Source organism: Mizuhopecten yessoensis, unplaced genomic scaffold, assembly GCF_002113885.1.
Source record: "Mizuhopecten yessoensis strain PY_sf001 unplaced genomic scaffold, ASM211388v2 scaffold10921, whole genome shotgun sequence".
Lineage (NCBI taxonomy): Eukaryota > Metazoa > Mollusca > Bivalvia > Pectinida > Pectinidae > Mizuhopecten > Mizuhopecten yessoensis.
The window spans coordinates 1554192-1580054 of record NW_018408788.1 but is presented as its reverse complement, the minus strand read 5'-3'; the positions used below and the strand labels follow the sequence as shown (position 1 = coordinate 1580054).

Here is a 25863-nt window from a genome sequence, read left to right as displayed (position 1 = left end):
TTTTGTTGACCTTTGTCCATGGAAGGTCCCTGCAAAATTTCATTGAAATTGGTTCAGCGGTTTTGGAGAAGATTTTTGAAATTTTAGTCAATTTGACCCTTTTTGGCCCCGCCCCTCAGGCCCCTGGGGGCTTGGGACTAAACCGGACCCCATTTTTGTTGACCTTTGTCCATGGAAGGTCCCTGCAAAATTTCATTGAAATTGGTTCAGCGGTTTTGGAGAAGATTTTTGAAATTTTAGTCAATTTGACCCTTTTTGGCCCCGCCTTGCAGGCCACTTGGGCCTGGGGACCAAATCAGTCACCATTTATGTTGAGTTTCGGCCATGAAAGGTTTCTGCAAAATTTCATTGAAATTGGTTAAGGGTTTTTGGAGAAGAAGTCGAAAATGTAAATTGTTTACGGACGACGATGGACAAAAGGCGATCGCAATAGGTCACTTTGTCTCAGGTGACCTAAAAGTGTAGGAGAAAATCTCCGGACAAAAAATCAAATACTGAATTGAACAAAGGGCAATAACTTTTGGGACAATTGTTGAATCAAAATTCTTTTAAGGGAGACACAACTTCATATCATGATTATAATGTATACCAAGTTTCAAAGAGATCAGTCGAAAAATGTAGGAGGAGATTGCTGGACAAACAAAAATTTATGTTGTCCAGCGGAACTTGACGGACGTATAATAAGGAACAAATCACTCTTGTTTGCATCATGAAGTGCTTAGGCTAGTTTGCATCATGAAGTGCTTAGGCTAAAAACGTAACAAGAGGCCCAGAGGGCCTGTATTGCTCACCTGGAAATGTTAGCAAAATTGAAGTTGAAATAGCCAGATGTTGCTGTACATGCATATGGTTAGTCAGGGGTTATATTTATATGCAATTGGACAAAATCATGTCATTCTTACAGGAAAAGGAGAAATTTGAAGAATTTGCTATGTTTCCACTATTGGGCCCAGCCCCCTCTGCCCCCAGGTGGTTCAGAACCAACATTGATACAAAATTAGTTGCCCTTCAACCAAGGATGCTTTAGACCAAATATGGACATAATCTTGTCATTCCTACAGAAGAAGAAGGATTTTAAAGCTATTTTTCTATTTTCTCTATTTGGCCCCGTCCCTCTGCCCCAGGGGTTAAAACCCACAGTTTATACAAAATTGGTTCCCCTTCACCCAAGGGATCCTTGTCCCAAATTTGGATAAAATCCGGTTATTCCTACAAAAGAAGAAGGAGTTTGAAGAATTTGCTTTGTTTCTCCTATTGGGTCCCACCCCTCTACCCTGACCTAATGTTTATACAAAATTAAGTCCCTTCACCAAAGGATGCTTTAGACCAAATATAGACTAAATCCTGTCATTCTTACAGAAGAAGAAGAATTTTAAAGAATTTGCTATATTATCCCTATTGGGCCCCACCCCTTAGGCCCCAGGGGGGTCAGACCAGCCATTTATACAAAATTGATTTCCCTTTCCAATAGGATGCTACTGTTCAAATTTGGTCAAATACCTTAATCCCGATGGAAGAAAAAGGATATTAAAGCTATTCCTCTATATCCCTTATTGGGCCCGCCTCTCTGCCCCCATGGGGGTCAGGCCCACCGTTTATACAATATTGATTCCACTTCACCGAAGGATGCTTCATACTAAATTTGGACAAAATCCTTTCATTCCTACAAAAGAAGAAGGATTTTGAAGAATTTGCTATGTTTCTCCTATTGGGTCCCACCCCTCTACCCTGACCTAATGTTTATACAAAATTAAGTCCCTTCACCAAAGGATGCTTTAGACCAAATATAGATTTAATCCTGTCATTCTTACAGAAGAAGAAGAATTTTAAAGAATTTGCTAGATTACCCCTATTGGGCCCCACCCCTCAATCCCCAGGGGGTTCAGACCTTCCATTTATACAAAATTGATTTCCCTTTCCAATAGGATGCTACTGTTCAAATTTGGTCAAATACCTTAATCCCAATGGAAGAAAAAGGATATTAAAGCTATTCCTCTATATCCCTTATTGGGCCCACCTCTCTGCCCCCAGGGGGGTCAGGCCCACTGTTTGTACATTATTGGTTCCACTTCAATGAAGGATGCTTCATACTGTATTTGGACAAAATCCTGTCATTCCTACATCAGAAGAAGGATTTTGAAGAATTTGCAGAGGGCCCACACTCACTGTTTATACAAATTAAAATGGATCCCTTTTGCCCAACAAGCTTTAGGCCAAATTGGGATGAAATCCTTTAATCCCAATGGTAGATGAAGGATTTTTAAGGTTTTACCTCTATTTCCCCTATTGGGCCCCGCCCCTCTGCCCCCAGGGAATCACACCCACTGTTTATACAAAATTTAGTCCCCTTGGGCCTAAGGATGCTCCAGACTAAATTAGGATAAAAGCCTTTAATTCCTATGGTAGAAGAAGGATTTTAAAGGTTTTACCTCTATTCCCCTATTCGGCCCATGCCCTCTGCTCCCAGGTGGGCCACACCCACCGTTTATACAAAGTTAGTCCCCATGGCCAAAGGATGCTTCAGAATAAATCAAGATTTAATCCCTACGATAGAAGAAGGATTTCAAAGGTTACCTCTTTTTCCTCTATTTGGCCTGCTCTCTGCCTCCAGGGGGGCCACACCCACTGTTTATACAAAATTGAGTCCCCTTGGCCAAAGGATGCTCCAGACTAAATAAGGACTTAATCCCTACGATAGAAGAAGGATTTTAAAGGTTTTACCTCTATTTTCCCTATTTGGCCCCCCCCCCCTGCCCCCAGGGGTGCCACACCCACCTTTTATACTAAATTGATTCCCTAGGCCTAAGGATGCTCCAGACCAAATTTAGTCAAAATCTACTTGGCCGTTCATGACACGTAGCGTTTTTAAGGAAAAGTTGATGGACGGACGACATATGGACGACGGATGCTGCAGTATATGGCATAATTAAGCTCACCATGGTCTTTCAGAATGTATGTATTGTATGCACTTCCACTTATGTTACCACGCTATCCCCATATTCATAGTCCGGTTCAATTGTCCAGTTTGACCACTTGAATTGTTCGGGAAAGCCCTGCTAAAAATAGCGCCGATAACGTCACCTGACTAGGCAGTAAACACAAGTGTTGCGAGCGAGATGAAACGGTTTTCAAAGGGGCCCCCAGAGAGGGGCTGGTAGGCAACTGCAACTTCTTACCGCACTATGAAACCAAGTTATATGATTTTTAAGTCCGTATTCAAACTTATTGAACAGTAATCACTTGCCAATATTCAGAATTTAAATTTATTTAGCTTTAAACATAAATTTGTTGCCAATAAAATTAAACAAGGGATGAGGCACTAGTTTTTTACAATTTATCACAGCCTTCTCCTGTCATACATTTACAGTGAAATGTCAACAATGATAATAGGCATAAACATAAAGTAGATATATTTAAATATATATTGAATTTAGTACCAGAATGTGGCCGGTACAGATGGTACGTGGCTAAACACCGGACAAACCTTTCTGATTTTTCTTATATATTGCCGGGGCAGAGGAGGCCGGGTATTCATATTAGAACAAAAATAATCTTTTAATTCAGCAATATAATTAAATCATACCATTTTATTGAACCCGGTAATATTATAAATTATGTAAATCCACGGACTTCGATAACACGTATCTCGGTGACCCAGAAAATATGCTGTGGGCCATCACAACAGTTATCCCTTGGAGGGCCTCATGGAAAAATCAAACTAACCAGTCACTTATCCCTTCCTTTCGCATAAACCACTGAATAATTATAGAAACACAAAGTAAACTCTCTCCAATTGAATACATGCCCATTAACATATTAAACTAAGTTCATCTGTGTTCAAACTCAGACAAAGATACTAGCGAGCTTAATAGTTTTTGGTATTTATTCATAATATAAACAACGCTAGCATTTCTGTCAATTCCATTTCAGCTTTACCGGCTATCCGGAAAAATACATGTACCGTACTAACTGCTACGGCAGTTATGTTCTCCTTTGAATACTGCCCACCTACAATAATGATTCCGTAACGTACTCCGTGCGCTATCTTTTGACCATTTGGCAACCTTTCGTTTCGTAGCTGACACGGTACAACACTTTTCTTTCGCTTACTTCACACGGCCAGTCATTTTGTTTACAAAGAAATGGTGTGCTATGCGCATGCGCTAGTAGAGGGAAATCCCTGAACAAAACGTTGGTCAGACAGGTAGAAATACCGATGATTTTCTTAGATTTAATCATATTTATGAATCTATTTCAGCCAAATCCGATCGTTATTTTCCATAAGGAGCCTCACTTGATATGTTTATGTAGTATTTGAAAAAAAGACAAAAAATAAGGTTACTTCACCGTGATGCCCCTTTAACTGCATCAAAGATGATGTGTTTACCTTCCAGACTTATTGGAGGATAAATATGAAATTTATGAAACTAATATTTTAAAATATGAACTTTATTTATTTTACAACAATTATGAAACAAGTTATTTCATTATATATTAATCACTCTGGTTGGTCCAGATGTTAGTTTTATTGCGAGAGGAAACCGGAGTACCCCGAGAAAACCTAAGTGGTCGTGCAGGTGACCCCATACCTTTTCACGTCCGATCGGGGAATTGAACCCCGGCCGCCTTGGTGAAAGGCAATTGCACTATCAACTGCACCACCTTAACCAATATTTTACAGTGATTGGCTATTCAAATTTTAAATCAATGTATGCTTTTACTGAAGTATCTCACAGACCTATTCTGATTTTGAAGTTGTTGAAGGAATGCTCGTTGACGTATTGCAGTTGTGCTTGGATGGCGAAGGCATATTCAGCGAGGGCAACAACATGACTCATGTCCGAGAAGTTGGTCTGTGGGGTCAGTCCTGATGCAGCCATATAGGTAGACCCAATTGTTTTAATCTTCTCAATACATCCAAATTTCTCATCCCCAAGTACCTTGGTAACAAAGCAAGAATTCCTCAGTAATAAAAAGTTGACTTTTCAGTGTTAGAGATATTTCAAATTTCTCAGGTGAATAATTATCTTCAAAGAGGCTACAAATTTGGAAAAACGTAACATTAATTAAAACATTATTTTCTTATGATTTTATTCTTGATATGGTTTAATATTCTAATGTTCATTATAATTCTGGAGATAAAGATGCAAGACATTTAGAGTTGAGAAATTAAAATCTAAAATTTCCCAAGATCAGTTATTGAGTAGAGATTGGAAGTAGCTAATGGAGCTTTAAGTAACCCCTGCCCTGCCGGATCAATGACAAAGCTCCATTTTCAATGACGGCTAACTTTATATTTGACAATCATGTCCCCTTTTTGCACTTACAATGTTTCCGGAGCAAAAATTAGAGTTTCAAGGGCCATAACTCCAGGTAAAATAGTCAACTCACAAACTCCTTTCTTCATGCCCATTTACATCATGTACTTAAACTGTGTCTAGTTTCAATAAAGTCCAACAGGCTGTTAAGTTACAACGTTGAAAGGGCCACAACTCCAGGCAATTATGTTTAATATGCCAATTCCTTTCATCATGCACATTTTCATACATTGTACTATTACTGTGTAAAGTTACCAAAAAATTCCACCACATAGTTTAGGAGGAGTTGCGCTCACAAGGATCATAGACAGTCGGACAGATAGACAGATGGACAGAAAGGGTGATTCCAATATATACCCCCCCACCCTTCTCACAAACTTGCGGGGATATAAAAAGTGGAGTCATTTTCCTCCTTTTAAATCATCATCTTATTTAATTTTTAAATACCAACATTCAGCACTGTAATTAGTGTACCTCATCAAAGTCAGCAATGATTTCGTTGAGGAGACGGAGACATTCCACTCCCTCATTGTTTCCCTCCAGCTCCATGTAGAACTCGGAAAAGTTAGTGATGGAGGCAAACATGACCCCCGAGTTCTCCGAATCCAGGTAGTACAGGTCCTGTAACACACCAACAAACACAAGGAACGGTACAAACATACTGATGACTAGGAGACTTCTACAAACTCCTGGGTAAGGTAGAACACCATCTAACTATAATGGCTTATATCTTTTCTGTGGCAATGATCAACTAGTATTATATACAGAGAGACCTTGTCATAGTGCCACCATTTGTTAAGCTAACTTTTGGCATTATGAAGGGATTTAGCCATATATCTAAGGAAAGATATAAAGGAAATATAAGAAAACAGGACTTGACCCTTTCACCAATGTAAATCATAATGGACTAATCCAAATCAATGCATGGTAGAGTTTACTCAAGTAACATAGGGGTGAAAGGGTTAAAAGATGTTGGTGGTATGCAAGGGGGCATTATATTGAGGTTTTATTTTTACTTAATAAACTAAAACTATAAAGAAAATAACAGTGAAACAATGTTTAATTAGAATGATATTCTTGTTTATCAATTATGCTAAACTGTAAACATTTTCTGACTTCTTTATTGTTTAAAAAACCAGGACATTTTGACTCATACTTGCCAACCTTTTGAAATTTCCATGGGGGAGATTCTGCATGCTCAAAATTATAGCATAAATAAAGTGTGAATATACTCCCTAGAGACAAAATAACCCTTTAAAATGACATATTTTGAGTTGTTCTTTCAGAGGAAATTATCAGATCTTAGAATTTAGGAATAGTTTAGCAAATTCACTGGTTGAAAATGCTAAATTTAAGGGTCCAAAATCCTAAATAGGGAGGGTGGCAAGTATGTTGACTAGCTACACTTGGTCAAGGATCCCACATACTGACCTATCTCACATACTGACCTATCCCACAACTACTGAACCCACCAACTGACCATGCTGACTGATGACTAAAACCACTGGCCACAACCACTGACCACGCCCACTAACCTCATCCTTCTTGTAAGTGTTTTTCATGAAGTGTTCAGCTACATTAATTGGCAGGATGTTTGTGACAAGCCTCTTGTTATAGGCTCGCAGACTTTCCATCTCCTCCTTCTCATCCGTCGCCTACAATGGAGATAAGTATAGATTACATTCAAATATAATACCGTGTAATTATACCCAAATTCTTCCATCGCACAAGATGGCCTTTTTATACAGCTTAAAACACAGTGTACTTTCTAACCCAGAGACCTCATGGACTAGAGAATTTTGCCTGTTTACAAAGAGTTTCTGATGGTAGAGTATCTACTTTCTATGCCTTATCTTTGATAGAACCGAATTCTACAGTCAGTTTTGTCAAAAGTCTGGATTGACAAATTACGATTTAGACATTGTACTTTTTCTAAACATTTTCTTCAGGTTGGTATGTATGGATTGTATCATTACAGTATCTTGTAACAGAGGTTATTATTTTTTCAATGCTTCTGCTAGGATTCGAACCTCAGGGACCTCTGGTTTACTAGTCTTATGCTTTACCAAATGAGCTTATTTTCCCTAGACGAGTCTGTAGGAAGTGGCTAGTACTCTGTACCAGGGTAATTATCATATAGAAGTGTTGAAGTATGATGGTTTGATGACTAGTATAGAATGTACTCTGTCAGTTTTATCAGACAAACGACCAGTGAAGCGTATCTACACAAATGTGTATAAAAAGTATGAGTTGGCAATTCAAAGATCGACGTCAGTTCAGCTACACCATATAAGGGTATGTACATTGAGTTGTTATAAATATATGAAATGTCTTTTTGATCGACATTTTGAACATATATAACAGCTACTTAGTCAGCCAAATTTCACAAACAAATACTTCACTGGTTATGCTATATGAACCTGTATACAATACAGGAGTCAAGCCTTGGTTTGTTTGGTTTGTGTTTTACGTCCTATTAACAGCTATGGTCATTTAAGGACGTGCCAGGATTTGGTGGTGGTGGAAAACCGGATTTCCTGGAGAAAAAACAATGACCTATATTTGGCCAGTACCTGGCGACTGCCCCACGTAGGTCTCAAACCCACAACCCAGTGGTGGACGGCTAGCTAGTGGTAGCAGAATGTCAAACGCCTTAACCACTTGGCCACTATGGCTCCTTGGACACATTATGCAATCCTGGAGATTCACTTACAATAATTTTCATTCAGAGTTTTTCTGAATACAAACAACCTTACTACAATACTGAGTGCACCTTTTTATTAATTTCATGGAAATTAAAATAATCTGTACACTATAATTAACTTGTTAATGAAGTTTGGGGACTTCTGTTTTTGCTCAGTTTCTAAATTGTTTCTTCCATTTTCTTCTGCCAGTGAGGTTTCCAGCAATGTGCCAATTTTCTAAAAAGGGCAGAATTTAAGGAAACTTTACATGATTAATGGTAATGGAAGGCAGGGTGTAAATGGCTTTTTGTATTTTAATTGGTCATCCAACATGCAGCCATGGCCTCCAATGGGTTGACATTTAGATCTTGACCGATTTTGATCGGTATGTGTGTGTATAATGACACAGCAAACACTAAACTGCAGCTTTGTTTTTCTGATTAAACAAAAGGGCCGCCATAAACTGGCCTCTGATTGAGTGAAAATTAGATTTTCATTGATTTTGCCCAAATTCGGTATGTATAGGTGTACGCATGTGCTGCGAAAACTACTGCAACTTTCATTAGCATCATTTGTGTCTATGGGTGTAGTTTTGGGGACTTTTGTAATGGCCCCCATGTCAATCAGCACTTGTTAAAATCTGTCTTTTTCTTGCCCATGCTTACCTGTACTTTCCAGAGGAAGTCCAGTCTGGAGGTGGACTCAACCTGTTGTGTCTGTACAAAAAGTATCCCCACTAGCACCACGAGTACAGCTACAGTTTCCCACTTGAGAGGGATAAATGAAACTGGGTCACGGAGCTCTTTACTGAAACACAGATAACACCTGATTGTCAGGCTATGCATAAACATACATTTGAGATTTGTAATCTGAAATAAATTTTACGGTTTGCCTAAACCTGACTGACCTGGAGAAAAGGCCCTTTAATTGATATTTTGAATTTTATTTTCATAAATTTCATTTTTGTTTCAATTAAAAATTCTTCTCTTTTGAATCCTCTTTTCTTGAAAATTACTTAATATATCTCCCTTGTTAGAGAGGCAATCTCATTATAACGCCAAAATTTTGCTTGACAAATCATGGCAATATAACAAAGTTTTAACTCTAAAAACACTCAACCAAGGACCATACTGTCTGTCAAATAGACATATTTTAAGTTATTTTCCTCCAATCAGTGTCTGCAATAATAATATTTTTTGTTTCAGGTTTGGTTGGTTTGTGTTTTATGACCTATTAACAGCTATGGTCATTTAAGGGCATGCCAGGTTTTGTTGGTGTAGGAAAGCCGGAGTTCCAGGGGAGAAAAACCACCGACCTATGGCCAGTATCTGGTTACTGCCACACATAGGTCTCGAACCTGCGACCCAGTGGTGGAGGGCTAGTGGTGGCAGTCTGTCAGACGCCTTAACCACTTGGCCACTGCACCACCCTTTCGTTTCAGACTCTTTTCCAAGAATTGATATACATTCTATGGGTCTAGTTAAATTTGTGATATTTCGAAAAATTCAAAGGTAGGAAAAATTTACTTACCCACTCTCTGCAACCAACAGTAAGTCCCGATTGTCGTATAAATTGACGAAGAATACCTCCACAATAATACAGTATCCAAACAACATGATAAGCAGAACAACTAACTTGAACACACTGCTGGCTTGTACATACACCGCACAGCCAATCATAGCCAGCATAACACAGAAGGTAAAGTGTTCAGGGAAATGTGTCGTCGCGTCTGATTGGTGGCAAATATTGGTTTCAGTAACCCGGGTGATATTTGCCAAGTGCACCAAGCTTATCGTGAAGTTGGATTGGGATATCCCATAATATGATGAAAGACATTCAATGTAACTAGTGGTTCCAAGGAAAAACTGAAATATACAAAACAGAACTATTAAACAGCTATGCAAAGTTTAATCAATTATAGAAAGATGAACACTTAGAGAAGATCCTTTATTTAGCTTGCCTGTCAGTAATCTTCTTCATATAAACCATAATGCAATGAATACCATTTAAAAAAAATCATTGAGATATACCCTCCATATGTCTAAATAGCATCCTCTTATTGGTAAATTTAAACAAGAGGCCCAGAGGGCCTGTATTGCTCACCTGGATACTTAAGCAATCATGGCAAAATATTCTTCAAATGAGATCAAGGGAATATATAGATTTTTCATGCCCAGCAATGTATGGTAATGCGGTGGGGATCTCAACTATTTGCAAGCTTTGACTCAGAAACTAGGTTCTTAGGGTTGTGGCCAGACCCCAGGATCAATTCTAATATCGTGACTGCATTCGTCTCTATATATGCCCAAAAATTGTATATATAGTTTTGGGGTGTGGATCTTAACCATTTTGAAGTTATGACCCAGGGGTTAAGTCTCCAAGGGTGGGGCAGTCCTTAAGGCCATCCTGGAAGCATATGTGCAATCATCTCTCTATACTCAGCAGTTGTATATACGGTTATAGGGTGGGCCTCTCAACTGTTTCCAAGCTTTGACTAAGAAACTAGGTCCCTAGGGGTTCGGTCAGAAACCAGGGTCTATTCTGATATCATGACTGCATTCATCTCTTTATGCCCAGCATTTGTATATATAATTTTGGGGTGAGGATCTCAACAGTTTTAAAGTTATGGCCCAGGGACTATGTCTCCAAGGGTGGGGCCAGACCCTAAGGCCATCCTGGAAGCAAATGTGCATTCTTCTCTTTATACTCAGCAATTGTATACCATGGTTATATGGTAGGGATCACAACCATTTCCAAGTAATACACTTTTTTTGGCCCCTCCCCTTAGCCCGGGGGATCAGCCCCACCAATTGTACAATTTTGAATCCCTACCTCCCATGAATGCTTCCGACCAAATACGATCAATATCCATGGCATAGTTCTACAGGAGTCGTTTATAGCAATATAGCCAAATTGCCCCCTTTTGGCCCCGCCTCAGCCCCACTATTTGTACAATTTTGAATCCCCACCACCTAGGAATGCTTCCAATTAAATTTAGTTGAATTCCAATCAGTGGTTAAGAAGAAGAAGTCGTTTAAAGAAATTGTTGACGTACGGACGACGGACGCAACGGTATGGCATAAGCTCACCTTGGTCCTTTAAACCAGGTGAGCTAATAATTGCAAAAAATCCTACAAACATATTTCATGTAGTTCAAGAAATTAAATACATGTGAAAAATAAAGTGAGTTTCAATTACCAGTGATTCTTATCACAATTAACATTACAATATAATCATTTCCACGGTAAATAATAACAAGATCAACATACCATGGCGAAAATGGATGCCACAAAGAGAACAGAGACAGCCAGCATGGCCACTAGCTGGTTGAGCCATTTATTGACCGCAATCTTAGTGGCGGCTGACCGCAGTCCTTTGGGCGTGTACTGAAAAGTTTCAATAAAACAGTGAAATAAATAATAACGAAAGTCGTTGCCTTTGAAATACACTTTATAGCTGGGAAACATCGGCCCAAATTATAGTACAATCATAGACTTGGAAATGTGTTGTAGATCCCTCGAATCTATAGCCTATTTAAACACACTAGTAATAATAGATGTGGAATCATACTTTTTATTGCTGTTGATAACATTGTATGTAGCAATTCATAAAATTACTGTTTTAGAAACAATACTAACTACAGCATTTCAATCACATTGGTCTATTTTTTTTTTCAAATTATTTTAAGTATCGTCTGTCCTTTTCCCTCCACCTTTTATAAAATATATATAAATTCCAGTATTGATGCGTCAGAAAATATATCAAAGATTTTCCCACTGTATTAATGCTATTGTTATCAATATGTCGCCAAACTGATTTACAAATCAGAAACCTCTTACCTGGGATGACTCGGAGAGGACTAACAGGAACAAAACAATGACAATGATGAAACACGATGGGAAAAATATTGCTAGAATTGTTGATCTGCAACAAAAAGAATTTAGACCTTAACATTTAAGTTTTTACATGCTTTGCGAATGAAATGCAAAGTACTTTTTATTTAAAACTTGACAAGAAACACAGAACTAAACATCAACTGATTCCAATATGAACCGTCACAATGGACAAGGAACTATTGTATGCAAGGAATTTTTTGCCAAGTAAAATGTTTGCCCTTCGACAATAAATCTATTTTAGCCCAACTCATGTAAATAAATTTGCCCTACATCTTTAAATGCTATGTATACTATGTTGTTAACTTATGTTGGCTGTTATGATAAATTTGGCCTCCTTCTGGAAGGCAAAAAAGGGGGGGAAAACAGCAGTGAAAAATGTCTCTATATACAGTGCGGAATGCTGTGCTGGGTGCCTTTGGCATGGTATTTCAGTGAGATAGCACTATAAAGCTGGCATCAATTCTGCACTATCACAAAGAGGCAAGTACACCAACTTACCCTGCCTCCAGTATACACACTCAAGCACGCATTCACAACACACATCACATGGAGGCACTTCCTTAAATAACTCAGCTGTTAATAGGACATTAAACACTATAAAACCAAACACTGTATACAGTAAGTAAAACTAAATGTATAATACAATTACATAGCCACACCATTGGCAAGGACAATGTCTGTTAAACATAACTTACTGAGGTAAGATGACAAGCTGAATGACAGCAATACACATCAGCATCAGGAGTGTACAGCCAAGGTGAGAGGTGAACATGGTGTCCCGCACCTTAGAATACTGCAGATACAAAACTCAGAGTCAGTACAATGTTTGAGGACAAAACTCACAATCAGTACAATGTTTGAATACAAAACTCAGTCAGTACAATGTTTGAGCACAAAACTCTCAGTCAGTACAATGTTTGAATACAAAACTCACAATCAGTACAATGTTTGAGCACAAAACTCACAGTCAGTACGATGTTTGACTACAAAATTCAGTCAGTACAATGTTCGAGTACAAAACTCTCAGTCAGTACAATGTTTGAGGACAAAATTCACAGTCAGTACAATGTTTGAGTACAAAATTCAGTCAGTACGATGTTTGAGTACAAAATTCAGTCAGTACGATGTTTGAGTACAAAATTCACAGTCAGTACAATATTTGAGTACAAAATTCAGTCAGTACAATGTTTGAGTACAAATGTTACAGTAAGTGTAAAATTTACTGTCAATTGTACAATTAGTCAGCTTGGAATATAAAGTTTACTGTGAGTACAAAATTTAATTTGAGAACAAAGTTTGCTATAATAAAATTTATTGTAATCAAATGATTACTTTGTGTACAAACTTTACTAGGAATACAGAGCTAACAATGAGTAAAGAATTTATTGTTATTTTTTTAAACTTAAAATTCAAAATTTAGAGTGAGCACACATTTCTTTTCCTGCATAAAGTTTACCATGAGTACAAAAGTTAACTGTTAAAACAAATGAAACTAGAAATGATGAGCAACAACACCACTGAATCCAGAACAAAATGTAATGTTTGATTTACATCCTACGTGCTGACAATTGTTTCGGCCAAAGAGAGGCCGTCTTCAGACCACAGTTACATGATGTTTGCAACTATTGGTACAATGACAGTAAAAGTTAAAACAAATGTACATAGTTTTACAATGAGTCAAAAGTTTATAATAAGTAAACTGTTTACTGTGAATACAAATTTCATTTTGAGTGCAGAGATTGCTGTGAATATTCAATCTTTTGTGAGCAAAAAGTTATTTGAGAACAAAGTTTATTTTTAACAACCATTTATTTGAGTACACTTTAATTTGAGTACAATGTTAACTGAGTGAGTTTATAACTTGTCGTGAGCAAAACATTTACTGTGAGTACAAAGATTTTTTTGAGTACAATGTTTACTGTGAGTAACAAAGTTAATGGTGAGATAAAATTTATTATGAGCAAAAAGTTAACATAATAACAAACATTTAATGTAAATACAAAGATAATTTTGAATACAAAGTTTACTTTGAGTACAAGGTTTACTGTAAGAATAAAGTTTTATTTGAATACAAATTTATTTTGAGCACAAATTGAGCTACAAAATTATACTGTGAATATAAAGTTTACTTTGAGAGCAAAGTTAACGGTTAAAGCAAAGTTTTATAATTTCTTGACATACATTTGATGATCATGACACACAACAGCAATTTATGTTACTTTAGTATTGGTTTCAGATTTATTTGGAAGTGCAGTGAACAGAGATTTGCAAATGTGAAATATGATATAATATTGAACAAGAGGCCCAAGGGCCTTAGCGGTCACCTGAGTTATATCATAGGTACTGGTAGCTTTATTTTATTGTTTAGATGTGATGTGGAAATCAGCATGTAAACTAAGTGAAATACAATACTTGTCATGTCATCAATGGATAAGAATTTGAAAATATTGGTAAATGTTCCCTTTGGGGCCCCGCCCTAGCCCCTGGGGATGGGGCAGGAATCCTAATTTTACAAAGTAAAACTCTCATTTACCCAAGATGATTCTGACTAAGTTTGAGCAATTTTCTGCTGAAAATGGATAAAATATATACCGAAAAGTGTTATTTCCCTATATAAACTATATTAAACGTTAACCCCTCCCCAAGGGAGAACGGATAGCTCGGGGTCCTGATATTTTCAATTTAAATAAAGCCCCTGATGATCTTTCTTTCCACGTAAAGAAAATCACTGTAGTACCTCTGAGTCTGGAGAAGAAGATTTTTGAAATATTGATTAATTTTCCCTTTGGGGCCCCGCCCTGGCCCCAGGGGTCGGGGTAGGAATCTCAATTTTACAATTTGAAACCATCTACCTCCAAGGATAATTCTCACCAAGTAAAAATAATTTCCTACAGAAAGTTGTCAAAATATACCCAAAAGTGTTATTTCCCTATATAAACTATAGTAAACTTTACCCCCTCCCCAAGGGAGAACGGATAGCTCGGGGGTCCTGAAATTTACAATTTAAGTAAAGCCCCTGATGATCTTTCTTTCCACGTAGAGAAAATCACTGTAGTACCTCTGAGTCTGGAGAAGAAGATTTTTGAAATATTGATTAATTTTCCCTTTGGGGCCCCGCCCTGGCCCCAGGGGTCGGGGTAGGAATCTCAATTTTACAATTTGAAACCATCTACCTCCAAGGATAATTCTCACCAAGTAAAAATAATTTCCTACAGAAAGTTGTCAAAATATACCCAAAAGTGTTATTTCCCTATATAAACTATAGTAAACTTTACCCCCTCCCCAAGGGAGAACGGATAGCTCGGGGGTCCTGAAATTTACAATTTAAGTAAAGCCCCTGATGATCTTTCTTTCCACGTAGAGAAAATCACTGTAGTACCTCTGAGTCTGGAGAAGAAGATTTTTGAAATATTGATTAATTTTCCCTTTGGGGCCCCGCCCTGGCCCCAGGGGTCGGGGTAGGAATCTCAATTTTACAATTTGAAACCATCTACCTCCAAGGATAATTCTCACCAAGTAAAAATAATTTCCTACAGAAAGTTGTCAAAATATACCCAAAAGTGTTATTTCCCTATATAAACTATAGTAAACTTTACCCCCTCCCCAAGGAAGAACGGATAGCTTGGGGGTCCTGAAATTTACAATTTAAGTAACGCCCCTGATGATCTTTCTCTCCACGTAGAGAAAATAATTGTAGTACCTCTGAGTCTGGAGAAGAAGATTTTTGAAATATTGGATAATTTTCCCTTTGGGGCCCCGCCCTGGCCCCAGGGGTGGGGGTAGGAATCCCAATTTTACAATTTTGAAGCCTCATCTACCAAGGATGATTCTGACCAAGTTTGAAAAAAATCCATCCCCTGGTTCTTGAGAAGAAGTTGAAAATGTAAAAGTTTACGCACGACGCACGACGACGGACGATGACGGACGACGACGGACGAAAAGCGATTGGAATAGGTCACTTGAGCAAAGCTCAGGTGACCTAAAAATACATTATCCTTACATCAATATTCCTTAAAAAATCAAAAAAATCCAATTTATCCAATTATTTTTTGTTCCAAGAATAAAATACACATGAATAGAGACTTGAACATTTAATACAGATCTAAGTGTTCTATTTTTAATCTAAGTGTTCTATTTTTAATCTAAGTGTTCTATATTTAATCTAAGTGTTCTATTTTTAATATTTTTAATTCATCATTGTATTCACTACATGACTATCCTAGAAAAGATATACCATGTAGTTACATACTCTTTATTAAACTGTGACAAATATCAGATGATTCATTACGTAAGTTTTATAACTAGTAACAGAACAGCCGTGGTTTAATCAGCAGATGTGTAGGTAGTGACTGAAACGAAGACGTGTCAAAGTGCAGTGTAGAACATGTGCATCGTATACTGTGGACGGGTGTTGATGTCAACGTTACCTATCCGTCTTGTTACACTCACCAATTAAATCTGTCAAATGTCAAATATATAATAATACATTATTAAGAATAAAACACAATTTAAAACAAGCCATTCTGATTGATATGTCTCGCCTATGCCCAGCTTTGACCATCAATGCACATATCGGTGAAATAAATTCAATGTACACGACATTTGAAATGAAACTAACTTTTACTCATTGACCCCTGATATTTCATAATGAACTAGTAGCTATTCCAACCTTTGAATTCGAGGAGTTCACATGTGTCTTCAGGGGTGAATGAGTTAAACGCAAAAACTTAATGTTGATGGAGATGCTGACAAAGTCAATGGACCATAAAAGGTAGGCCACATCCAGCATTTGATGCATGGGCTGATGAGATGTACTATCTACGATTTATCTATGGTCCAAGTTTGGTTGGTCTAGCACTTATACTTTCACTGAAACTAACTTAAACACAAAAGCTAAATGTTGACGCCGTTGCCGTCACCTGAAACTTAACACCTTAGTCTCGCTTCTGCTACTTTGTGGCGGCAAGACAAAAATGGTAATAAGGTTCTCTGAAAATGAACTGAAATTAATATCTTATTCTGTGTTGGATACCTGCAACTTGAATTCCAATTAAATCTTAACTGGTTTCCTATTGTTGTGATAAAGAAACAATGCTTTTCACAATGTCCACACAAAAGGTTGTGATATTTATATTAAATCTTTACCTGGGCCTATATTCCTGAAACCATTCTCGTACTCAAACTCAGATTCGGTGTTCAAGCCCTATTTCTTAGTTTCAGTTATAAACTAAAAAGATTAAACACTTTCTAAAAAAGGTAGGAAAGACTTCAAATCTGAATACAGTTTTCAATGATAACACCTGACTTTCTGGCCGTGTCAAATAATCTAAACAAGTTGCAAGTAATTTGGTTCGAGAACAGAATCCATGTTTGAGCATGAGAACAGTTTCATGAATATGGGCCCGGCCCAGACCATCATGAGGTGTAGTTTTAGCAAAACAGAGAGTAATAAATGAAAAAATAAATCTTTATCATGATTTCCTTTTTACCAAAACATCTTGACTTGCCACTGAAATTGAATCTTCTGGTCTTGCTGATGAAGTAGCTAGCTTATCCATTTTCCTATCTGTTTTGACATTTCTTAATTAAGCTAAGATTTAACTGCAATGAATCAATTTAAAATGTCTTTATTCTCTAAAAAGGTCTGCATCCCATTAGTGACTTTTTATAAACAATTATAGAGAAAATAACAAGGTTAACAGGAAACAACCTTTCATTGTCTTTATAAAGTATGCAAGAGATTGGAATATCTAAATTAGCTTTTCTCAGTTTTCCAGATTTTCATGAAACAATTAAACTCTTTTCAGATTTATTAAGTGAGAATGACAACTTTATAAATTACTTTTCTTGTTATTCAACTAATCATTAAAATACCTCTGTCGACAGCTTCTAGCACTATAGTGTTGACAAGGTGTGGGAATGGTTGTCATAGTGACAGCTTCTAGCACTATAGTGTGGGCAAGGCATGGGAATGGTTGTCATAGCGACAGCTTGCAGCACTATAGTGTGGGCAAGGCGTGGGAATGGTTGTCATAGTGACAGCTTCTAGCACTATAGTGTGGGCAAGGCATGGGAATGGTTGTCATAGCGACAGCTTGCAGCACTATAGTGTGGGCAAGGCGTGGGAATGGTTGTCATAGTGACAGCTTGCAGCACTATAGTGTGGACAGGGCATGGGAATGGTTGTCATAGCAACAGTTTGCAGCACTAAACTGTGGACAAGGCATGGGAATGGTTGTCATAGTGACAGCTTGCAGCACTATACTGTGGACAAGGCATGGGAATGGTTGTCATAGCGACAGCTTGCAGCACCATACTGTGGACAAGGCATGGGAATGGTTGCCATAGCGACAGCTTGCAGCACTATAGTGTGGGCAAGGCGTGGGAATGGTTGTCATTAGTGACAATCTACCTTTTCCTCCAGGTCTTTCTTGCGAAATGTAAGGAAGAATGCTGTGACATGGTCTGAGCGAAGCTTGTCTATACTTCTGGCATCAATAGCACGACCTAAGTACTCGTTAACCTCATCTTCTGGGTTCTTGGACTCAAAGTGATCTCCGAACCCTAGTCTGTAAGGAAAATATGAACCAGGTTTAAACCTTAAAGATATAATCATGATACCTTACATATGCATCCACTTACAATAGAGTTCCACTTCATAACAGACAAATCAAGTATACGTCAGGACTTGTTTACATTAAATAACGAAATGACAAAGATACCCCTGAATTAACACTCAGGCAAGTCTGGATTATCAGATAGTGCTAATCATATTTTTTTTTACTCTATCACAACTCAATGATATCATATTTAATAAATAGAAAATCAAATACCATCAGGACACGTGGGTCCTTGAAGAGGTGTAACTGTACCTAAAATTTAGGGACACTTTGGTATTTTGGCTGATATCATTAATCGGTCGATATCAGCAGAATATTATAAATGGTTCAAACATTTGAGAGTCAGAAGAGGTTCTGATTAAATATCCTCCCCAAACTAGCTTTACTTTTGAAATAATAGACTTCTGAAAATCATATCCAAATATGTATACTGAGTCTGTTGTACACAAGAGTTAATTAAGGAAGTTTAGTTTTTCGTAATTATTTTTAACTTTAAACTGTCTGTTTTACCATAATAAGCAGTCAATAAAGCCAATGTACACTTAAGTTGACATAAAAGTGAAAATTGCATGCACAAAAATACTACTTTGTATTGCATAAAAATTCCTTGGGCCATTTTCCAACAAGTGTCCTGTTTTAGGTATTTTCTGCTGTTCTGGGTCCAATGACAGTAGAATCCTGAGCAGTACCTACTAGGGACTAACAAATCTAATGACACTGTGTGTGTTGCTTACTTTTGATGAATATTGGCATTAGGATCATCATCAAAACCCATTCTCTTGGCTGCAGCACTTTTCCCTCCTCCCTGAGGTGGTCTTCCCCTAGCAGATTTCTTCGGGGAAATTTTCGGCTTTTCCTGTTTTGAATACATTAGGTCAGATCAATTAGTTGTCATCATGAACAATAACTTATGGACCCGCCCTTCAGGGTTAGATCCATATAACTTACATGTACTGATTGTCTATGACAATGGACCCTGCCTGCAAAATATTTTAATAAATCATTTCATTGGTTATGTAGAAGATGTCAAAACAGTAACTGTTAACTGTTTACCGATGCACGATGCAGTCGACGCACCACAAATGATGGAAAAATGGAGATAGCAATAGGTCACCTAACTTCGTCTTGGGTGACCTAATAATCGATAATGTTAAAGCAATGACAGAAAAACCTTCTTGAAATTGAAAGTCGAACAGAAAAATCTCATTCAGATCAACAGTTCAGCAGAAAAATCTTTAATCGTCAAACGAAACATTATCATTTAAATTAATGATTATCTAACAGAATTTTTTTAATCAAAATCGACAGCCAGACAAATGTCATTCAAATTAACTGTCAAACAAAAGCAACTCTTATTCAAATTAACAGTGAAATGTTCAGATTGACAGTAAATTGTGTTTCACCTTTATCCGCTGTTGTTCCCCGCGGATAAGGTAAGTGGTGATTTTGTTGTCACGGAGATAAGTATTCCTCTCCCCACCATTGCCAGGCTCCACATCGTAACACTCATTCAGGAACCCCAATGTTTCCTCCGTTATGTGCACCAAACTATCAAACAAAACATTTAACTAGTTTTTATTTATTTGTATTATAAGGCCTTATCGTATTTAAGGAGAATGTTACTCAAGAATATTTTTGGCTTCATGTTGGTGTTTTTTCCTCTGAGAACACCAGCTTTCATCCACCACTAAAACGGACGGACACGTTGGCCTTAAATGACCTTAGCTGTTAATAGGATGAAAAACACAAACAAGAGGCCCCATGGGCCTGCATCGCTTACCTGGTATAACTATCACACTTGTAGCCTTAAAAGGGATCTAAAGTAAAGCTATAGGCAAAATATCAGTGCTTATGACCATAAATCATTCAAAAGAACCTATTAAAAGATGTTAAAACATTTGACCCCTGTGACCTTGAAAATCAAACAAGATCGTTACAATGAACAAACTTTACAGCCCTTCATCTTAGGATGCAACTTTTCAAATATCACTACCCTTGACCTTTTCTTTATTGAGATTAGTTCATTTAAAGGTTTATACATATTTGACCAAATGTGACCATGAAAGTGGGTCAAGGCCACTCAAATGAACAAGCTTAGTAGCCCTTTATCCACGCATGCTACTGGCCAAATATCAATATCCTGGGCCTCATGGTTATTCAGAAGAAGTCGTATTAAGATTTTAAACAAATTTGAACCCTGTGACCTTGAATATAAGTCAAGGTAATTTATTTTAACAAAATTGGTAGCCCTTCATCCAAAAATGTTACGGGTCAAATATAATCCTCCTGCGCCTGTTGGTTATTCCGAAGAATTTGTTACAAGGTTTCAAACATATTTGACCCATGTGACCTTGAAAATGGGCAAAGGTCATTCATTTGAACAAACTTGGTAGCCCTTCATCCCAGCATATGCTTATGGCCAAATATCATCACCCTGGGCCTCTTGGTTATTCAGAAGAAGACAGACGACGGACACCGCACCATGACATAAGCTCACTTGGCCCTTCAGGCCAGGTGATCTAACAAACCCCTTTTTGACAGGGGATCCTTGACTATCTGTTCAAGCCAATGTCTTTATAAAGAGACTCTTTCTATGTCTGGCTTTAATTTTAGGTAATTGAGATACTTTATGTCAGGAGAAACAGAACCATGCACAAAAATAAGTGAATGCATGGACCAATGAAAATCAAGATATACCAATCTGAAGGACGCTGTCTTACCCAGGAACACCGCCTGCCTCCATTGTGTTGGCCAGGGTGACATCGTTGGACCAGACATCAAACTGCCACTTTCTGAGTCCCAGGACCCCACAGTGGACACGCCCACTGTGGATTCCGACCCTCATGTTAACATCTGCCCCAGTCACATCTCTAACTAATCTGGAAATTAAAATCAGACATACAGAAATTATTTCAAGGTGGTATTTATCACTTGTATTGACAATTTTATATATACAAAAATAGTTTCTCATCAAAAAAACTAAAAGTACAAAATAACCTGAATTGTGCAGAACCAAGAAACAAGATCTTGGCAAAAAATTGTGTCAGTCCAGAACCCACACTTGAGCATGAAAATGTCTCATGAATGCAGGTGCTGTACTCAAACCTTACAACTTACTTCAATCACAAGACAAGGTCAACATGATTACCGTGGGGTGGAACGATATACGCCCTTCAAATGCCATATAGTGTTATATACTGATCTGCATCATTCTAAGAGTGGTTAGCTGACATGCTATAAAAAATGCAGGAGAAAATCTCCGGACAAAAAATCAAATACTGAAATGAACAAAGGGCAATTACTTTTGCAAAAATCGTCGAATCAAAATTCTTTTAAGGGAGACACAACTTCATATCATGATTATTAAGCCTAATAAGTTCAAAGAGATCCGTTAAAAAAATGTAAGAGGAGATACCATAATATTCCCGTAAAATTTGACGGGCGTACAAAAAGTCAAGTCTAGACATTATCAAGACAACAGGAAATTGAGTTAAAGCACAGAAGAGTTTAAGCATGAGACCAGTTTAATGATATTGGCCCTTGATTTCATCTCATCAAACTTTAGGGGTCACGCTATAGCCCTCCACCACTGGATCCCGGGTCGAGACCTACATGTGGCAGTTGCCAGGTACTGGCCGAAGGTCGGTGGTTTCTCTCCGGGAACTCCAGCTTTCCTCCCCCACCAAAACCTAGCTGGCTTGTCCTTAAATGACCATAGCTGTTAATAGGACGGAAAACACAAACAAACAAACCAAACTTACGAGATGGCCTGTATCATGTCGAGCCCCATCTCCACACAGCAGTGAGCGTGGTCAGGACGGGGATCGGGCAGTCCACTGACGCAGTAGTAACAATCACCCAGGATCTTGATTCGTAGACAGTGATTGTCCGCAGCCAGGCGGTCAAATCGTGCAAACAGTTCATTGAGTAACTGGACAAGTTCCTGCGCCGTACACTGGGACGATAGCTGGGTAAACCCACACATGTCCGCAAACAGGATACTGTCAAGTACAAAGATATTGTATAAACTTAGAAGGTAGCTTGAAACACACACACACATACTGTATACTGGCCGGAAAGTTTGGCTGCAGTTTCATTTTCACCTTTTTCTTATTATATAGTCATAGTAATTAAATGCAAAAGACAAATATAATTTTCGGTGAAAATTATTATAGGATTTTATTGTCAAAGGGTGACAGTTTGACTTGTCAATTCCTGGTATACAGTATTATAAAATGTACTGTCTAAACGTGACAGTGACCTCCTGGACCACAAAATTTCGCCAGTTTTGACAAAAATACAGACATTAGTCCATTTCAGAGTTAAAGAGTACACAGAATTTTATATAATTAACTCATTCACCCCTGAAGTTTCATAATGAACTATTCCAACCTTTGAATTGGAAGAGTTCAAATGTGTTTTCAGGGGTGAATGAGTTAAAAAGAACAGATATTGATGTAAATTTTAAAACTAGCAGCTGCTTGCACCTTTCACAGGGCTAATTAATATTTATTTATTTCCATCAATTCAATTTGTGACATATTACTTTGATATCAATATGTACATTTGACATATGTGTTTGATGCTGGGCTGATATTATTTTACATTAAAACACCTGCAGGTATCAGACACTTTACAAATAGGAGACTTGAAAAACACATAAGAAAGAATTAACTTTATTTTACTGTGATTGTACAGCTTCGGATTGAAATGTATATCTGTATTGGAAAAATTATACAATAATATACATTATATACAATAATGATATTTTTTTCCTTGAACTTCAAATTCCTCACAGGAAATCAGCATTGCATAATTTAAGCCAGAACTTAACTTGAGCTTTAGAGATAGTCATGAAACTGCAGGGGCCAGATTCAGTATCGAAAAATTACACTAAAATTAGATTACTGAGAAAAGATGACTCAGTTTATCGTATATTCGTTTTATAAGCCATCCCTCCCCAAAACATTGATCATTGATCATCAATAAATATATAGAATCTTAATTAAGTTTCCCTTTCTTTAGAATTATGATTGAAAAAAGTCTAAACTTTTCTTTCATTTTGGCAAGCATTTGGTGAGGTAAACAAAACTGTCAAAGTTTTAATCGTAAATGATGTATATGAAATATAAGATGTTTTCGACTTTTTTTTCATCACTTGATCGAGAAGACATAATCTGGAGGGCTTTTCATATCATGATAAGTCATATGATATGGGTTCATTAAATGCATAATATGACAGGAATGTATATCTAATAAGATGATATAAGCTAGAGTAATTAGGGAGTTTGCACAGAATGAAATATCCAGGTGAATCTTCAAATACATGACAAATATCAAAGTAGATTAAAACATTTATAATGTAATGAAATACGATTGTGAGATGTTCGGTCGATGTAATTTACTCGTAACACGGCCTAAATGAATTGCACACAGTGCTGGGTTTTTCGGTCACGAACCCGTCATTACATACCGGTAAACAGGAAGCTACGAACACACAACATCCATCCACTCAATCACCAACGTTTATTGCCATCGTAATTTAATTGACGAACTCTCTGGCGAGTATTGATTATGGATGACAATGTACACTCTTCGCTAATCGATACCCATCCTTCATCGTTCATCCTATCGATCACACTTTCCAACCGAACCCTTTCACCCCTAGGTAACTTAAGTAGACTCTACCATAGCTTTATCTGGATGAGTCCATTGTGGTCCACAGTGGTGAAAGGGTTAAAGGATAGTGTACGGAGAATTTGTATGGAAATCCTTTAAGGACCTATATCCCATCGCAGGCAATCATTAGATAATTCCACCCAGGTTTTTGTCGTCCTTACTAAGTAACCTCCCCTTAATTTCCCCTTGAATCTTGAATCTTTGGTTGGGATAGGGAACTTTACCTGCCAATCAGGTTAAGCTCAATTTGGTTAGAGTAACCTTTTTGTGATTGTGGCTCGAGATCGAGGACCAGGGTCAGAGCCCCTTCCTTGCCCCGTTGCATTTTACTTACTCTCAGAACACTGCTGTTGGTATCTTGTTTGCATATTTCATCTGATTAATTTTTCATTTAAGTTCTGCAAGGTTTGAAACTCTTTCCAAAGGCATCAAAATGGAAATGTGAAATGTGCGGATAGAATAATGAAGTCACAATAAACACTTGTGGAGAGAATAAACATGTATTTCATTATAAACACTTAAGTATATTCTCCTATAACAGAGGATTCCTTTGGTGTCCATGTAAAAATTGGGAGACGTCTTTTTGGTTAAAACAAAAGCTTAACCTTCTTCTTCCCCTTGTCGATTTTTATGTCATTTTAATTATTTCACATAAAAGACTTATGATAGAAAATTTCATAAAAAACATTTATTTCACATAGACTCCAAGATCCATAACAATACATTGTTGTCCAAGAAAAAATTGGAAGTCATCTTATTTTGTTCAAAACCAGAGGCTAAACTTCTTCTTTTCCCCTTAGTGATTTTTTTTGCATTTGATTTCACATAAAACGACACATTCTTAAGAAAGAAATTTTATGAAAAACAATTGTTTCACCTGCACTCTGATATTTCAGTTACAGCCCAATGGCAGGAGTCAAACGTAAGTTCCTTGATGTAATCCACACAACAGGTATTAAACCATAGCAAACATTTTTGACGACATCAAACACTGTTAACGATGAAGCCCACCAGGGCTAATATTTTACTGAAATGATGTCAGAATATTATTACGAATTTATTTGAGTGAATGATGATTATGAAATTGAGGTCGATTAAATAGACTGATATTACCCCTTACAGGACTTCACATTAGAACTATAAATTAAAATCAATCTGCATAACATTTCACTAGAAGGAATTAGTCATTAAAAATTCATTTAAAATTGATCTCAATGGAGCATTCAACGGCAACAGGGATTTTCTAAAAATGGTCCACTTCATGAATTGATAAAATTCCTCATTGCAGATTTCAAAGGGAACAAGCTGTAATTGACAACTTCTCTGATGAGCACCAGATCATATAAAATCTGAGTAATGTCATTCTGAAAGGTAAATAATTGGATATAGTTGCCTAGCAACCAGTACATACATACATCTGTCATGGCGTGATGTTTGATCGCAATTTCTTATCCTTCTCCGAGTATAGCCAGTACATTCCTTTGATATACTTTTGTCATGAATATACTCAAATCATTTAACCTACAGAAATATATACCTGTATACCTATATTGATATATGCCTCAATACCTGTGTAATTACCTGAACAATGTGTCTATCTTTTTACCTGTATGACTGTATTATCAATAGTGTTAAGCTGTATGTCTATATGCCATTAGTGTAGCCT

General features: G+C 37.3%; 1 protein-coding gene across 1 annotated transcript in view; it reads right to left on the bottom strand.

Moving 5' to 3' along the window:
• LOC110463711 (adenylate cyclase type 5-like) overlaps nucleotides 1-25863 on the bottom strand; it is a 92235-nt gene that overhangs the window by 6346 nt on the left and 60026 nt on the right. Inside the window, exons 5-17 of the mRNA XM_021518517.1 lie at nucleotides 22280-22519; nucleotides 21239-21397; nucleotides 19922-20066; nucleotides 19253-19374; nucleotides 18311-18467; nucleotides 12594-12691; nucleotides 11842-11926; nucleotides 11272-11388; nucleotides 9533-9867; nucleotides 8668-8809; nucleotides 6854-6973; nucleotides 5793-5939; nucleotides 4739-4940 (exon numbers count right to left, since the gene is read on the bottom strand). Coding sequence (XP_021374192.1) covers nucleotides 4739-4940; nucleotides 5793-5939; nucleotides 6854-6973; nucleotides 8668-8809; nucleotides 9533-9867; nucleotides 11272-11388; nucleotides 11842-11926; nucleotides 12594-12691; nucleotides 18311-18467; nucleotides 19253-19374; nucleotides 19922-20066; nucleotides 21239-21397; nucleotides 22280-22519 — 2069 coding nt within the window. The remainder of the gene's footprint in view (nucleotides 1-4738; nucleotides 4941-5792; nucleotides 5940-6853; nucleotides 6974-8667; nucleotides 8810-9532; nucleotides 9868-11271; nucleotides 11389-11841; nucleotides 11927-12593; nucleotides 12692-18310; nucleotides 18468-19252; nucleotides 19375-19921; nucleotides 20067-21238; nucleotides 21398-22279; nucleotides 22520-25863) is intronic.